This window comes from Dipodomys spectabilis, unplaced genomic scaffold (assembly GCF_019054845.1).
Source record: "Dipodomys spectabilis isolate Male_0828 unplaced genomic scaffold, ASM1905484v1 ptg000051l, whole genome shotgun sequence".
NCBI lineage: Eukaryota > Metazoa > Chordata > Mammalia > Rodentia > Heteromyidae > Dipodomys > Dipodomys spectabilis.
This window is the reverse complement of record NW_024870728.1, coordinates 408,346-424,215: the sequence shown is the minus strand read 5'-3', so window position 1 is coordinate 424,215 and position 15,870 is coordinate 408,346. Positions and strand designations below refer to the sequence as shown.

General features: G+C 50.5%; 1 protein-coding gene across 1 annotated transcript in view; it reads left to right on the top strand.

Moving 5' to 3' along the window:
* The window catches only part of Mroh2a (maestro heat like repeat family member 2A), a 42,030-nt gene that overhangs the window by 910 nt on the left and 25,250 nt on the right, over positions 1-15,870 (top strand). Inside the window, exons 3-18 of the mRNA XM_042679319.1 lie at positions 2,794-2,925; positions 3,126-3,288; positions 5,105-5,203; positions 5,940-6,091; positions 6,605-6,748; positions 7,502-7,594; positions 7,785-7,863; positions 8,003-8,116; positions 8,955-9,031; positions 9,692-9,811; positions 10,097-10,207; positions 11,825-11,972; positions 13,033-13,073; positions 13,600-13,741; positions 14,011-14,063; positions 14,425-14,532. Coding sequence (XP_042535253.1) covers positions 2,794-2,925; positions 3,126-3,288; positions 5,105-5,203; positions 5,940-6,091; positions 6,605-6,748; positions 7,502-7,594; positions 7,785-7,863; positions 8,003-8,116; positions 8,955-9,031; positions 9,692-9,811; positions 10,097-10,207; positions 11,825-11,972; positions 13,033-13,073; positions 13,600-13,741; positions 14,011-14,063; positions 14,425-14,532 — 1,776 coding nt within the window. The remainder of the gene's footprint in view (positions 1-2,793; positions 2,926-3,125; positions 3,289-5,104; positions 5,204-5,939; positions 6,092-6,604; positions 6,749-7,501; positions 7,595-7,784; positions 7,864-8,002; positions 8,117-8,954; positions 9,032-9,691; positions 9,812-10,096; positions 10,208-11,824; positions 11,973-13,032; positions 13,074-13,599; positions 13,742-14,010; positions 14,064-14,424; positions 14,533-15,870) is intronic.

Here is a 15,870-nt window from a genome sequence, read left to right as displayed (position 1 = left end):
CTGGAAGCCACCAGGGGTCGCTCTTGACAACTGCCAAGTCAGTTTTTCTCGTAACCATGTATATTTTTTCAGCATCTTCCTCTTTTCCCTAACTCCCTCCTTTAAATTCCTTCCTTCCTTCTTTCTGATTACACATAATGATGATGATGATTATGATGATGATGATGATGATGATGATGATGATGATAGCAATGCACATTTTGCTTTATATCCACATTGCATAAAGATCAAATTGGGCAAACTCATCACCTTAACTTTTTATCATTTCTTTGTGAAGAGTACATTCAAAATCCCCTCTTGGCTATCTTGAGATTCACAGTGCACTGTTGTTAACTATAGTCACCCCACTGTCCATGAGAGCATCACAACGTGCCTGCCATACTGTACCCACTGATCAACTTCTCCCCTCCCTTCCTTACTCTCTCCAGGCTTGGGTAAATACCACTGCACTCTCATTTACATGAGATCAACATCTTTAGATTCCACTTAGGAGTGAGATATTGTGTGTGTGTGTGTGTGTGTGTGTGTGTGTGTGTGTGTGTGTGTGTGCTGGTACTGGGATTTGAACTCAGATCCTCAACTCTCACACCAGCTTGAGCTGATACTGTTCTACCACTTGAGCCATGCCTCCAGTTCAGAATTTTGCTGGTTAATTAGAGACAGAGATTCACAGATGTTCCTGCCTGGGCTGCTTTGAACCACACTGCTCCAAGTCTCAGCCTTCTAGGTGGTTAGGATTACAGGTGTGAGTCACTGGCACCCAGGCTGTACTTTCCCATTTTCAGATAGCTTAATGTCCTCTATGTCCATTCATGCTGGCACAAGTGACAGAATTTCATCCTTTTAGGTCTGAATAAAGATTCCATAATATATATACTTTCATAATATATATATACTATATTTACTATAATATATTCTTATATATATCATACTTTATCCACTCATCTAGTGATGGGCTATCCATGGATGATTGTGTATCTTGGATATCCTGAATATGCTCTCTCATATTTACTGAAGATCACTTTGATCACAATTATCCCATTATACTTCTCCTGGATATTTTTATAAGGTGCTATGGAACTGTGTAGACCACCTTGTTTGCTTTTAAAGTGTGGAGCATACATTCTCATTGGGATGATATTGCTCCCAAACCAGCCAAACTTGGTTTTTAGGCAATGAAGAAAATTTCAATTTTCATATTGAAAATATAGATATGTATATAAGCCATTAAACATACACATGCTATTAATGTACATATGCCATGAATGCTTCATTGGGAAGCAGTTGGGCAAAAATATCTACAAAAGCTCTGTTGGGCAGTTACACTGATAGTGGTAAATGTTCAGAAGCCCTGGTCTAAAGCTGGGTAGATGTCTTTTGTTTTTATCCAGGAATGGCTGGAGTTTTACCACTCTTATTTGTTTTCTCAAGACTACTCTACTGGTTTTCACCAGGAGATCTTAAAAACTTGAGTGAAGTCTTCCCTTCTTTTTAAAACATTTTTATGTTTGGAATTCTTCCCTTCTTGAGGTCTCCAAAATCGCTAAGATTTCTGGATGTCTACTATCTAAGCAGCAGGCGTGTCTCTAACAGGCTTTTCAGACATTGTCCTCATGTATAAAGTCACCTTCATTAAGAGTGGCTTGTCTACTGGGAAGGCAAAGTTAGAAAAATTGTGGTTTGAGGTCGCCTCAAGACATCATCTCAAAGTAAGTCAGGTTGCACACAACCGTGGTTCCACATCCATGAGAGGCATAGGTAGGAGGATTGAGGTTCAAGGTCTGCAACACAAAGAAAAAAAGGGCTAGAGTACCTACCCAGAAACTGTAAGGTCTTGAGTTCAAACCCTGGTACAGCCAAAAAAGTTTTAAAAAGTGGCTTTGTCACTGGGCACCAGTGGCTCATGCCTGTAATCCTACTTACTCAGGAGGCTAAGATCTGAGGATCACTGTTCAAAGCCAGCCCAGAAAGTCTGTGAGACTCTTACCTCCAGTTAACCACCAGAAAACCGGAAGTGGCGCTGTGGCTCAAGTGGTAGAGCACTAGCCTTGAATTGAAGAGCTCAGGGACAGCACCCAGGCCCAGCGTTCAAGCCCTATGACCGATAAAAAAAAGAAAGTGGCGTTGTCATGCTTAATCGAATGAAGACATTCTGTCTGGTCTTAGGTGCACAAGTCATCTCATCTACCCCAGGGCTTATACCAGCATCTAGTTACTATTGCTCACGTAGGAATCAAAAGAGAGGAAGGGGGCTGAGGAGTGGCTCAGCTGGTAGAGTTCCTCCCTAGCAATCAGTTGGCACTGTACCACCCAGAAAACACACAGTACTTCCCCCAAAATAATTCCAAAAGAGAAGAAAACATTTCTTGTCTCAGATGCTCCATCACCAGAGCAAAGCAGGGCAAGACTACCTCCTGTGGCTCTCAAGAGAGCTAGTATTCCTTGTGTAGAGGACTTTGTGTGTGGACCATCCAAAACCTGCCTTATTCACTGAAACAGACAAGTTTGCAAGCCATAGTGACAGCCTCTTGGATGAGTGGGAAGGGAGTGAGAGAAGATGGAAGAGACTTGGTAGTTGGAGGATGATGTCTCCTCTGTTCAGATGGGGAGAGAAGTGTCAGGGGGAAGATGGGGTCTAGAAGAGGAGTGTCAGGAAGAGGAGGTGGACTACTGGTGCTGGGGGAAGATGACATACAGGAAGAGGAGGTGGACTCTCAGTGCTGGGGCATGAAAGGGGTCATCCCTGACCCAACAGCCCAGCCAGGAGTCTCCCACCTACCATGTTTGTTCTAGATCTCCACCCAACGCAAAATCAACATCTACAACATCCTCCAGGCCATCATCCAGCAGGAGGGAGAGCTGGAGGAGCACTGTGTGCAAAGGCTTGTCACCATTGCCTCCAAGGAGATGAGGGAGAGCCCCGAGGTGCCTCTGGGCTCCATAGCGCCTCCCCCCCCCGCCCCCCCCCCCCCTCCCGTGGCCTGGCGTGGGAGGTCTAGGGCCCTGAGTGGTAACCTTATGACACTGGAGCAGGTTGAGCCCAAGGGAACCAGGAGGGTGGAAGGGGGTGGGGTTGGGGCTTCATGAAGGCCCAGCCAGTGGTGGTGCCTCCCTGTCCCCTTCAGATGGACAACTATGTGCAAGCAGAGGTGGCCAGCGACACTTTGGTGGCTCTGTCCCGAAACCACTTCAGCTTGGTCATGTACGAGCTGCAGCACAACCTCAGGCCCCTTGACCTTGCTGACGAGTTTGTCATCATCACCTTGGCCAAGCTGGCTAACGGCAATGGTAGGCCTCTGAGGCCTGGGCCGGGTTCCTGGTCCCTTCAGCCCAGCGGAAGGCTCTCCTGGTCTCTGTTCTTTAGTCCCTGCTTATCTCTAACTGCCTCCCGCACCCCCCTGCTTTCCATTTATTTCTCTTCTTTCTTCGTTTGATATTCTTTGTCTCCACGTGCCTCTGTCTCTCACTTTTCCCTCCTCTTTCCCTCTTTTCTCCCTTTGCCTGCATTGTTTTCTGTCTTCTCCTATCCGTTTTCTTTTTCTTTCCTTCCTCTGTCCTTTTCTCCCGGTCCACAAACTAATCTCCTTCATGTGGACCTTGTGGTGGGCATTAAACCACAACATTGGATAAAACATGCATGGTCTCTGTCTTCAGGATAAGAGACAAGCCAGGAAGTAGATGCTTTTGCACGATGACAGAGAAGAGCTGCGTGGCCGTGTGAGCTCAGGCTGTTTGAGGAACCCTGTGCCAGTGGGGCTCTGAGCGAGGACACCATATTTTAGGGGAGAGATGGAAGATGGCTCTGTGAAGAGCAGGACAGGGGAGAATACTTCTTACAAAGGCTGAGGCAGAAATGACCTTAGTTCTCTGAAGCATGGAGAGGTCACTGTGCCTGGAAGTGGGGACCGCAGGGGGTTAGAGGTATTCGATGAAGGGGAGATTTACGAAGGATCTGGGTCCCCAATAAAGCCCGAGATTTACTTGAGGTTATTCAAGGGGTAGTGAAAGATTCTGAGCTGCAGATATGTGATGACATTTAGACTCCAAATGGAAAACCATTCTAGATGTTGATGGAGGGGTGGGTAGAGAAGGTTGGGAGGTGATGGACTGCGTCCTAACAGACCATCACAAGAGGAGACTACCCCAAGTCAAAAGTACTTTGCCTCTACCGCTCGAAGCAGTATGCCGTAGCAACACTGCGCAAGGGAGGATTGTGGGCCCACCTGGGGAGGCCCCATGACAGAGAGGGGGGCACCTGTTACCCTAGACTGGCAATGTTCAAAAGCAGAAGTATGGTTTCTACGGAAGGTGTCTTGCTTTTGCAGCATGGTAAAGTCTAATCCCAAAAAAGCCAACGTACCACCAGGTATGTCCCTGCCCAGGGAAGAGAAGAGACCTTAGGATGAGGCTGGTGTACTGGGAGAAGGGAGAAGATGCCAGAGGCAGGGTTCCAGCCAGGGCGGAGGGGAATGGACATTCTGTCACCATCACATATACACATCTGCGTGTATGGTTTAATACACATTCTAAGGTGGGAGAGAGGTGGGGCTGGTGTTCAGCATGAGTGGAGAGGACAGGCAGAGAGCGGCCTCCTGTGTGTTGGGTCTGCCACAGCTTCCCTTTCTTCCTAATCTGTGACTCCTTTCGGTGTGCTGTCTCCAGCTAGCCTCTTGTCTTCTCTGTCTCCCCATCAGCTATTATCCACCTGAGAGCCAGGGTCTGCGGGTGTCCCTGGGAGGCAAACACTAGTCCCTGGAGGCGGATACTCTGTGAGCTCCTATTTGGAGGCTTGTTCTCTTTCCACACCTGCCTGCCCCTTCCCTGTGGCTCTCTGTGTTCTCCTTTCTTTGGCCTCTCTTGGCCTATTCTCTCCTGTCCTTGTGCTCCCTGTCCCTCTTCTCCTGGTTGTCCTGTCTTCTTTTGCTCTGCCTCTGATTCCAGTTCATTCTTTTTACATGTGCCCTTGCCATCGTTTGCTGTGTCTCAGCCAGGACAAAGCCTTCTCTGGCTCTGGGCTGTCGGGATGGAGGCAGCAGGGTTGTCCTCTCTGCTTTCTCCCGTCTCGCCCTTTCCCTGACTCCTCGTGCCCTCCCTTCCTCTACAGTGTTTGAGTTCATGCCGTACATGGGCATCACCCTGGCGACCCTGTTCACGATGCTAAGACTTGCCAATGAAGCCAAGATGCGACAGGTGATCTGCAGTGGTGCGTGTCCCGTGTGGACCTGGACTCCAGGGTGCTGGAGGGGGAGAAGGGGGAACGGAGCAGGTAGAAGGGTTGTTGAACAAGAGGTGTGCTGTCATTTGTTCCTGTACTTGTGCTCACTCTCCTACTTCAGTTTGGCATGTGAGCAGCGCACGTAGGGGCAGGTGGCTGAGACGTGGGTGCTTGTGAGAAGATTGGGGCTGTCACTGACTCTGGGTAGCTCAGACTGCTGAAGAATTTCAGGAGACCAGAGAAGGGACAGGATGTTTGAAGGAGAGGATGGCAGTCAGGGAAAATGTCTCTTTTGGAGGCTTGACTTGGAGTAGGTATTTGATGCTATTTAAATCAGATAACTTGGCCCAGAGATTTGATTGCTTCACTTTGTTGCGGGCTGAGAAAATCCAGTGTTCACAAAGGGCGGGGGTGGTGGTGGTGGTGGTGGTGGTGGTCAGGGTGCCTGCTGCCATTCAAACCAGAAACCCCAGGCTGTGGTCAGGAATCACCCAACAAGCCCCGCCCCTGACCCAAGTCCTAAAGGGGAGCAGGGGCCTAGTCACATGGGGTGCTCAGCATTGACAAGGCTGCTCTGTGTTGGGGAATGACTCTCAGCAGAGAAGGGCCAGAGGAGTAGTCTCCACAAGCATAGGAGGTCATGGAGAGGGCTTGGCTCTTGGGTCCCATCTGTTCCCCCTCTACCCCTGTCCTCCCTTCCCCCCCCGCCCGCCACCGCTGGCAGCCATGGAGACCTTCTGTGAGACAGTGCAGTTTTATCTGCGCCATCTGGAGGACAGCCTGTACCCCGTGATGACCGAGGAGCAGTTTGCTGTCAAGGTCTTCCCCATGTATCGCTACTTTGTGACCGTGTGGCTGAAGCACTCCCAGCCCGAGGTGAGATGATGCGCCCCGCTCTGGAGCCGTGCTTCCCTCCAGGGCACTCCCCAGACTGTGGGGCTGGGAGAGGTCGGGGGCCGGTCCTCATGGCTGGGACCTTGGAGAAGTCCTGGACTTGCGGATGCCTAAGTGGTGCGGTCACAGAAGGCTGGTGTGAGCCAGACCTCAATAAAGGCAGCAGGGAGGCGTTAGGTATGCGCAGTGAACCTCTGAACACCTGCTCCAGAGCTGGGCCTGCTCCAGGATCTCCCCAACTGGGCTGTTTCCACACCCACCACTTGAAAGAGGAGAAGTTTCCTAGTGAAATAAAACAAGCAAACTGGGGCACAAAGAGGTTAACCACTTGTCTACTGTCATTTGGTTATAGGTGGGACTCCAGCCAGGTAGTTTGGTCACTCCCCAGCACTGTGGGGCTCCGGGGCAGGGCCTGGACTCTTGACTGTTGGGATCTGTGGGTGTGGCTGAGACCGCTGGTTCTGCGGGGCTCTGGGACCCCACTTCCTATGGCAGGTGAAGCTGGGGGTCATCAAGTCCCTGAGGCCCATGCTGACCCTCCTCCTGCCCAACGACGACCTGCGGGAGCAGGTCTACGACTACATCCCCGTGCTGCTGGCCGAGTATCAGGGCGGCCTGGAGGCCCTTTTCATCACCCAGGTGAGGGCCTGGAAACTCAGGAAATGTGAGGCTGTCATCTGGGTAGAAAGACATGCAGTGGTTATGATATCCTGTCAGCAGACTCAATGTCTGTACCCTGGGAGGGGCCAAGAGCCCTGGCCCTTGCTGGGTATGTGGGAAACTAACTCTGTCATTCCCAGTGGGGGGGACCAGAGGGGCCTGAAGGTTCTTGTGTTGGTTTCTTATGACGGCCACAGCTAAGAGCTACTATAGTCTATATAAGAGTACTATAGATCCTTAGCTGATCAACATAAGGGCACATGCGAGGTGCAGGCATTGCAGGGTTCCAAGAGGGGTTATGGCCTGGGCTAGTGGACACTGGAAGAGGTCATGGGTCTACAAGCAGGGCACCGCCCTGCACTGTAAAAGCAAGGAACAGAAAGGAGTGTAACAGATTTATGGGACCACCGGTGGATCACTTTGACTAAGGAATGGGACTCATTCCAAAGGACTAGGAGAGGAGGTGGAAGGGGCCTTGAATGCCACGCTAGGTGAATGTGTGAAGCACTGTGGTGGCCCTGCTCAGTGCTTCACACATTCACTTTATAGAAATCACCCAGGGCTGGTGGGAATACGGGGCCCAGGAGGTATAGATAGGGCTCAGTCCATGCTTCTTATCAGTTCTGGGGGACACTGGCACCACCAACTCAGTGACCTACTGAGTAGTAAGGGTCTAGAGTTGGACCCTGAGTGGGTAAAAGGTTGCATGCGACCCTCTGTCCATCGTTGTAGGTACTGAGGCAGATTCTAGAAATGGCAGTTACCACCAATACTCCTATCCCGCAAATGCAGCTACACCCCGTGTTCACAGAATTACACATGCAGGTAAGGCCAGCAAGCCCGGCTGGCCCTGGCATCTTCAGGGTGTGTCAGCAGGAAGCAGCTGTGGGGAGGGACTGGGCCCCTGGCTCACTCATCCCTCCTGCAACCTGCTGGGCTTTGGGCGTCGGCGGGCGTCCTGCCCTCGGGTCCCTGGTTTCTTGTGAACTGTCCCTCCCCCCCCCCCCCCCCGCAGGTGTGCAACAAGGCCCCAGCCCAGCATCAGTTCAGTAGCCAGAACCTGATGGAGATCGTGCACTGCTTCATAGCCCTCGGTGAGGCTCCCCCACAGGGCTCAGCTCTGTGCGGGGCCCAGGGGAGTCCCAGGCCCTCTGAGCCCTGGGCTGGGGGCTGTTGCCCTGTGCTGGCTGGGACCCCAGTGGGCATGACCACAGCACTCCTTCTACCCTGCAGCTCGCTCCTACCCCAAGGAACTGATGAAGTTCTTCTTCAGTCAGATGGAGATGAGCAAGGAGGCTGTCCGCGTGGGGACGCTGAATCTGATCAGAGCAGTGGTGAGCGCGGACGGTGAGCATAGGAGGGATGGGCAGGGCGGGCAGGGTGGGGCAAGGGGAGCTGGGCCTTACTTGTACACTGGCCACTGCCAATTCCTCTGATGAGGCCAGGCTGCCAGGCCCCTTGGTTATAAAACATTTTCTAGCCTTGAGCCCAACCTGCCGTGTTGCCCCGTCTGGAGTCACAGCCGCTCCATGGAGTCTGACTTTCAAACCTGAATCCTGCTGTGGGCCTCTAACACTAAATCAAAGCTGGAGATGAGGCCTAATCTGGCTGAGCAGATGTGCGGCCCTGGGCCCCTGAATACACCCTGACCCTAGCCCCTGTTCTCCAAATTGCCCTTTCCGTGTGCTGGCCATAGCATCAACTCATTTGCTGCCCACAGCCCCTCTGCGGGGGAGGCACAGGTAGCTCTCACAGCTCGCAGGCGGGGAAATGGAAGCGTGGAGGGGCTTGGTAATTCATTTGAGGTCACACAGCTGGGGTAAGGTGGAGCCAGGGTTCCACCCCTGGCAGACTGTGTGCCCCCAAGCAGTATGCCGAGCCATGGGAAATCGGTGCAGGGCTTTGGCTCCTCAGCGTAGACCCCATCCTCAGGGTGGTCACCCGAGGCCAATGAGGTGCATGCCAAGCAGTGGCCAAGACAATAAGGCGTAAAAATGATGCCCTCTGGGCTCAAGAGCACGGTGCTACTGTGGATCCCAGGAGAGGGTTGTGCCGGCGAGAGGCTGGCCAGCAAGGATCCTAAAAAACTACCCCTGAGCTTGTGGGATGTTGAAGGGTCCTGATGTGGGGTGCAAAGACTTGCCTCCCTAAGCTGCAGCCCTCCAGGTCGGCCTTCCTCTTTCAGAGCCCAAAATGAATATCAAGACCATCTTCCTGGCCATCCGGGTGGTGAAGAGCATCCTCTCCGACAGCCGCTCCAAGGTAATGGGCCAGGGACTCCGTCAGGGGCACCAGCTCTGTAGGGCAGAGGCCTTTGGAAGAAGCCTGGCTTCCACATGCAGCCTTACTAGCGACAGAGGGGAGCAAGGCCCATGAGAGCCAAGGTTCCTCCCAGGACTGTCATTCTTGCTAAGGACCTGGAGTCTTCAGGTTGTTTCCTTTGGGTCCACCTTGCATGGAGGGGAGGCGAGTTTCAGTGATAACTGCTTGCTGTATGGGGCTGGTGTAAGGTCTTCAATGAAAGTGAGAAAGGTCATTGAGGGACCTTATTCACATACACACACACACATACACGCATACACACACGCACACACAAACACACACACACAGGAGAAAAGGCTGAAAACCACAATCACAGACTCTATGCCACTACAGGCAGCTTGGAGTTTCCAGAGCACTGAGCAAAGAATACTTTGCAGTTCAGGCTCTGGCTGAAGGCCCAGAAGCAGAGTACAGGTGGCCTCACCGGCAGGGTGTTTCCTAGGAAAGATGATGGCGAACAGAGTGGGCATTAACCTAGAGCCCCTTCCAGCTCAGAGAACCCCAAATTGCTGGTGTCTCATGTCTAAGCCTTGGGCTTTCAGGGCTGAGTCCCTGCGGAGGGGCCGACCTCGCCAACAAGTCCATGTCTCTGCCCCTCAGGTGAGGATGGCGATTCTGCGCATCATTGGCCAGCTGGCTCTGTCTGGGTACCAGGAGAAGATCAAAGGCTGGGGTCTGAAATACGTGTCTGTGCAGCTGACCTTATCCACCTACAAACTGGTGAGTGGTCCCTACGTGAGGTGCAGCTGGGCTCTGGAAGTTTCCAAAGCACTGAGCAAAGAATACTACTCAGTGCACTTTCATTTGGATCTATGTAGGCACATAGGACATAGGCACAAGGACACAGAGACCCTGCAGGTCAAGATGTCTTAGGTTTCCAGGCAGGAGGCCTAAGCATAGCTCCGAGCATCCTGGGTCCCAGGATCTGGGCAGGGAGCCTCCCAGGCAGTGAGGACACCAACCCCGCTAGTCCTCCAGTGGGGACGCTTCAATTCTGCCTTCCAGACAAATCACCGGGAGTGCTTTTATCAGAGGGAATTGGAGGAGAAGATGGTCCATAAGGTTACCATGGAGACTGTGAAGATCATAACCTCTTCTGTCAGTGGCATGACCAATGTGAGTGAGTCCACTCCCCGCCCAGCGGTCAGCACAGCAGAGCCTACAGCTCCATTGCCCATGGAAGCAGAGGAGCCAAGAATTCCCTGCCCAGAATCCTTCACTTCCCCTTCACCTGTTTCTATTCCCTGCCTGGGGCACTTCCTCTTCCACTTGACTGAGCTCTTTCCTTCCAAACCCGGTTCTACAACTTGGTCCTTAGGAGGAACCTACTCTGTTTCTCCAGAAGCTATGACAGTGCTCAGCACACAGTAGGCCTCAATATATATTACTTGATTTATGTGTCCATATTTTAAAGACCTTTCATTCAAGTGTGTATGTACACATGTGTGTAAGATAATATCCAGCAAGTTCCTACTACATGAAAGGCATGAAGGTATGGACTAGGAAAACTCATTGTGATCACCAAGATTTCATAGGTTATAGGAGAAACAAATATGTAGACTTTTAATTGCAGTGAATGGTGATAAAATACAAGACAGGAAAAATTTTTCACAAGAAGATCAAAAAGGAAATGATTATCAACTAAGTGAGGCCATAGTTGGATGCATCCTGTCTAGTGACAGCTTACTTTTATTAAAGAAATAATGAGATTAATAGTAATGGCTACAGTCTCTGACCTATGTGTAGCAGGTATGTGACATGCATAAGCTCATTTAATTGCATGGTAGGTTCTCTAATTACCCTGATTTTACAGAGGAAGAAAGTAGGAGTTGGTAAACAGTAAAGCCAGGATAAAAATGTGCTTCATAACTCACTGTGTGCCTCTCCAGCAGAACCCAGGCAAAAGAAGACGTCCTGGTGACTAGAGCATATCACATTATCTCACTTATTATTGGTAATACAGGAGCCTCATCCTAAATTCCCAAAAGTAGGAGTAGGCTGAAGGTGACCTCGATTAGCTAGGGGTGTTTATTACTCCAGGAACGGGGACCCAAGAATCTGTATCCGTCAGGGCTCCCCCAGAGGAACAGGACCAAAAGAAGGCAAGACATTTATATGATGGACTTGACTCAGGCCGGGCTGAGCTGGCAAGTGTGAAGCAAGCAGGTCAGGATGGCAGGCTGGAGTTGCAGGCTGGAAGGGAAGCTGCAGTCTGGTGGCAGAATTCTTTCTTCCTCAGTCTTGTGTTCCTAAGACCTTTCAGCTGCCTGGATGGGACCACTTCTTAGGGAAGATCTCCTTTCTGGAGCATGGACTTCCATCACGGTGGTGCTATTTGATGCCAATTGATGTTTGATTGGATGGCTAGGTTCTCTCATCCAGCTAAGTTGATAAACAAATCTGACTGTCTCAGCTGTCATGTATATCTAGGTCACTTGCCCAGCATGTAGTTCCAAAGGACTTGGCTGGGGAGGAACTGGATGAGAGGATGTAATGGGCACAGGGTGGGTCTGAGGCTCGTGGGGACATGGATTGGGCAGAGTGCATGACAGGATGGCTGGGTGGCGGCCACCAGATGCCAGGGTTGACAGGAGAGTCTGTGGAAAGCTGGCATAGGACAACTCTGGGGGTGTTGGGTGGAGCTGCACTGAGGATAGAGCCTGACTGATTTCCTTGGAGGCTGTGGGACATCCTCAGCCTATCTTGGACACCCTTTTCCCATCCCTGCCTCAGGAGTTCTGGGTGAGGCTCCTGTGCTACATCATGGAGACAGACTACACCGAGGCTTTGACCCCCATCTGCATCAGCCTCACCAACCTGGCAGAGCACCAGCTCCAGGAAAAGGAGGAGGAGGCCAATGGAGCCAGCAAGAACAAGCGTGGTGGGCAGCATCCCTGTGCTTGCTGGTGGGATTGGGCAGGTGGGATGGCTCCTTGTTACTCCTCTCCATTGCTTCCCCAAACCTCCCTCTCTCCAGCAATCACCCACAGTCCACTTTGCCATGTCTAGGGGGTGCTAAAATCTTACAGACTTCCTCCCAGAAGCTTGTTCTTCCTCTTCCATACCCCAGCCCACATCCTGGCCTGATCTCCTGCCCACATCCTGGCCTGATGTCCTGCCCTGATGAGCTCCTGACATGGTCTTTATCATCCAGACTTTCTGAGGCAACTAGAGGGACTATAGGTGTCCCAACCAATTCCTGTGAGAATCAACCCCACGATGTGGGCACAGGCTCTCAAGTGCATGTCACCGATAGCCTATCACTGCAGTATCCACCCTCCTCCCCTTCCTTCTGCCTCTTCCCACTTCTAGTTCCAAGATGGCTGCTCTCACGGGCCTGGGGAGGAGTCCCCAGCAGGGCTTGGCTGAGAGTGGAGGTGATGTAGGGATGTAGGTTGTTAGTGTCCAGGGATGGATGTGTTTGATCTGAGAGGACTCGTGGCCCCCTAAGGTCCTTCTTGTGGCCCTCACACCCCTGACCCCAGTCCTGATTCCCACACTTGCAGTTTCTCAGGCATAGCCCTTCCCTTGCCCATCAACTCAAGCTCTGTGAGTTTGCCTTTCAAAGGCTCATTGGCTTCCAGAACCTGCAGAGAAGGGCAGCGGGAAGCTGGGGCAGAGGCCAGAGTTCCCAGTAGGAGAATCATCATGATAAGTCCTGGCCTCTACTACAAAATAGGCATGGCCTATTAGCATTACCATTAGCATGACCCTCCCTCTTGCTGGGAGAAGTCAGAGACCAAGATGGTGAGATGGTGACGTACTTTTTAGGGATCTCCCGTGCTGACCACTCAGCCTTCATTCTGGGACGTGGCGGGCGGGGCAGTGCAGTCATGCTGGGAGAGCGTTATGTTCCCCTTACCATGGGGCCCTCAGGGGACACAGGGCTTGCCCTGGTGTGGGCTGGGCAGCCTAAGCTGAGGCTGCATCTCCTTCCTCAGTGGAGCTGCCTGCGCCTCAGAAGCTGCTGGCCCGTCTGCTGGTGAGTGGCTGACTTGTCCCTGCCCTGACCTCATGAAGCCATGCCCCGTGGCACCTCTCCATTGAGTTCCTCATTCCCAGGGCCCCAGAGGGAGGCAGGAGCCAGGTGCATTGAAGGAGCAGGACACTGTCAGGAGAGTGTCCCAGGTATCCACTGTCTATCTTGGGGAGCTATGGCCAGCAGCACTTGTGTTCAGACATTAGGACTCAGACACAACCCTCCCCCAGATTCTTTTGTCCAAGGCAACCCAAGGATACTGCCGGTGGCCTGCTTGCCCCTAAGAGGTGTTCTGTTCCTAGAGTCCTCTAGACTAGAGTGCCTTTAGTGTCCTAGAGACACTAAATTAATGCTTCATGGAGACTTGGGGTGTAGGAGGCCAGACCTGGCCTCTCTGCAGGAGCCTCTTCATCCGTGGGCTGTGAGTGAGGACCCCAGGTTCAAATATCCCTTTACAGTGAGGACTGGGAGCTCCTGGCCTGGGAGCAGAGAGCCCCACCCTGCTGCACTAATGTCCTGTGCCCTTCAGGTACTAATGTCCTCACCCTACAAAGGGGAGGGCCGTGGCATAGCCATGCTCAACCTCCTGAGGACCCTGAGCCAGAGCATTGCGCCTGCCATGGCGGACATGTGGGAGGCGGAGATCCCACTGCTGGTCCAGTACCTGGAAGGTGAGGTGCCCACTCGGTGAGCCTCCTGAGCATTCACTGTGTGCCCCGAGCAACAGAAGCCTCGGCTCCTGGTGGTCCCATCAAATGCTGAGGACCAGAACAAATGGTCCTGAGGATTTGATGAGCAGCTTGGGGCGGCGGGGTGGGGGAATGGATGGTGCGTACAATGGGCTCATCCATGGAGGGCCCCAGATGCCAGACCAAGGAGGCTGAGCCAGAGTGGGCCGAGGAGGAGAGCATGCCGTGAGACCATGTGTGTGCTCCTGCAGAACACACCGAGTACACCTGGAATCAGAAGGCCTGGGAGGACAAGCTAATTCAGGTAAAGGAATGAGCAGTTGTCTGAGACCAGGATGGGGGACAAAAAGGGAACAAATGGGCGAGTCTTTTGATGGGGCTGACATGTTTAGAATCCCCTAGAATACGTGTTTTCTTTCTATCCAAAAAACCCTCAAAAACTTGACAAGTATGGAGTCTATCGCTCTATCAACAAGGAAAAATGGTGAGAACCAAATACCAGGAAAAATAGCAAGGGCTGTACCTCACCCACCACACCTAAGTCTCAGTTATTCCCCATACTCTCAGAGCCAGAATGTCAGTGCTAGATTGGGGCTCTAGAGAGAGAATGATCTAGAGAGGATTACACAACATCCTCTCACCTCCAGTGTCTTCTATCTCCTTAGTTTCTGAGAAACTCCCTTAAGAAGACCCGAGGGACCAACTGGAGCCTTCGCCTGAGCAAAGAGCTCAACAACCAGATCGAGACCTTCAGCAGCCCCTCTCTGGAAAAGGTTCGTCCCACAGGACCAGGGAGTGCCGGTGGGGAGGGGATCTCAGGCACGGGAGGGAGACAGTGATGATAGTGTCAGCTGGGCCTGTGGCTGTTGTACAGGGGCATGTGAGGAGAAATAGATGGTTTAGTCCAATGAGTTTTAGTTTATTTATCCTTCAGTTCCTGGTTCATGATTACCTCTGTATATTTATTTGTAAAAAATGTTATTCTTTTAAGTGTTGACTATTATTTAAAGAAAAAATTTAAAAACAAAAAAATTGAAGGAGAGAAATCTAAATCCATGTTCATGGATTGGAGACAATCCAATATCTATATATTCAATGTTGCTGTCATTATAGTCCCAACGGCCCCCACCATTGACAATCTGATCTCAAAAATCATAGAAGAATATAAGAGAGCCAGAATAGGTAATGAAATTATGAGAAAGAACAAAGTTGGAGGACTCACACATTCCATTTCAAGACTTCTTACAGAGCTTCCGTAAAAAAGACAGTGTGATACTAACCTGAGAGTAGATATCTAGATTGATAGAATACAATTGAAGTCCAGAAATAAGATAACATCTAGAATAAACTGATTTTCAGTAAGGATGCTCAGACAATTCAAAGAGGAAAGAAAAATCTTTTCAAAAGCAGAGCTAAAACAATCACATAATAAGGATGAATTTAGAACCCAGTTTCACACAGTACACACATTCATCAAAATAGATAATGGGACTGAATATAAAAGCTAAAAGTGTAAATATCTTAGTAGAAAATATAGTCACAAGTCTTCATGACTGAGTTAGGTAAAGCCTTTTCAGGCTTAAAAACACACACGATGAGAGAGAAAAAACTAGATTAAACTGAATTATCACAAAAATTGTCTTGTGCTGAAAATAATAGCAACTGGATAGTGAAAAGATGACCCACTGAATGGAAGAAAATATTGGCAAACCATATATTTGATACACACATATTGCAGCTCATTAATAAAAGCAAACCAATTAAAAATGGACAATGATGCACAAATAGCCATAAAATATATGAATAGATGTTTGTAATCATTATTATTAAGGGAATGTAAATCACTAACAGAATAATGAAATAGGACAGCACATCCACCAGTTAGGTATAATAAAAAGATAATAAGCAGTGTTGTCAATGATGCAGAGAAACTGGAGCTTTTATATACCGCTGGTAGGAATGTAAAAGTGTGAATTGGCTTTGGCAACTAATTTGGTATTTCCTAAATATGTTAAGTATGTATCACTCTATTATCTAGCAATCTTACTTCTTCTTATACGTGGCCATGGAAACGAAAAAAACTATTTGCACATGAAAACTTGTATGTTAAC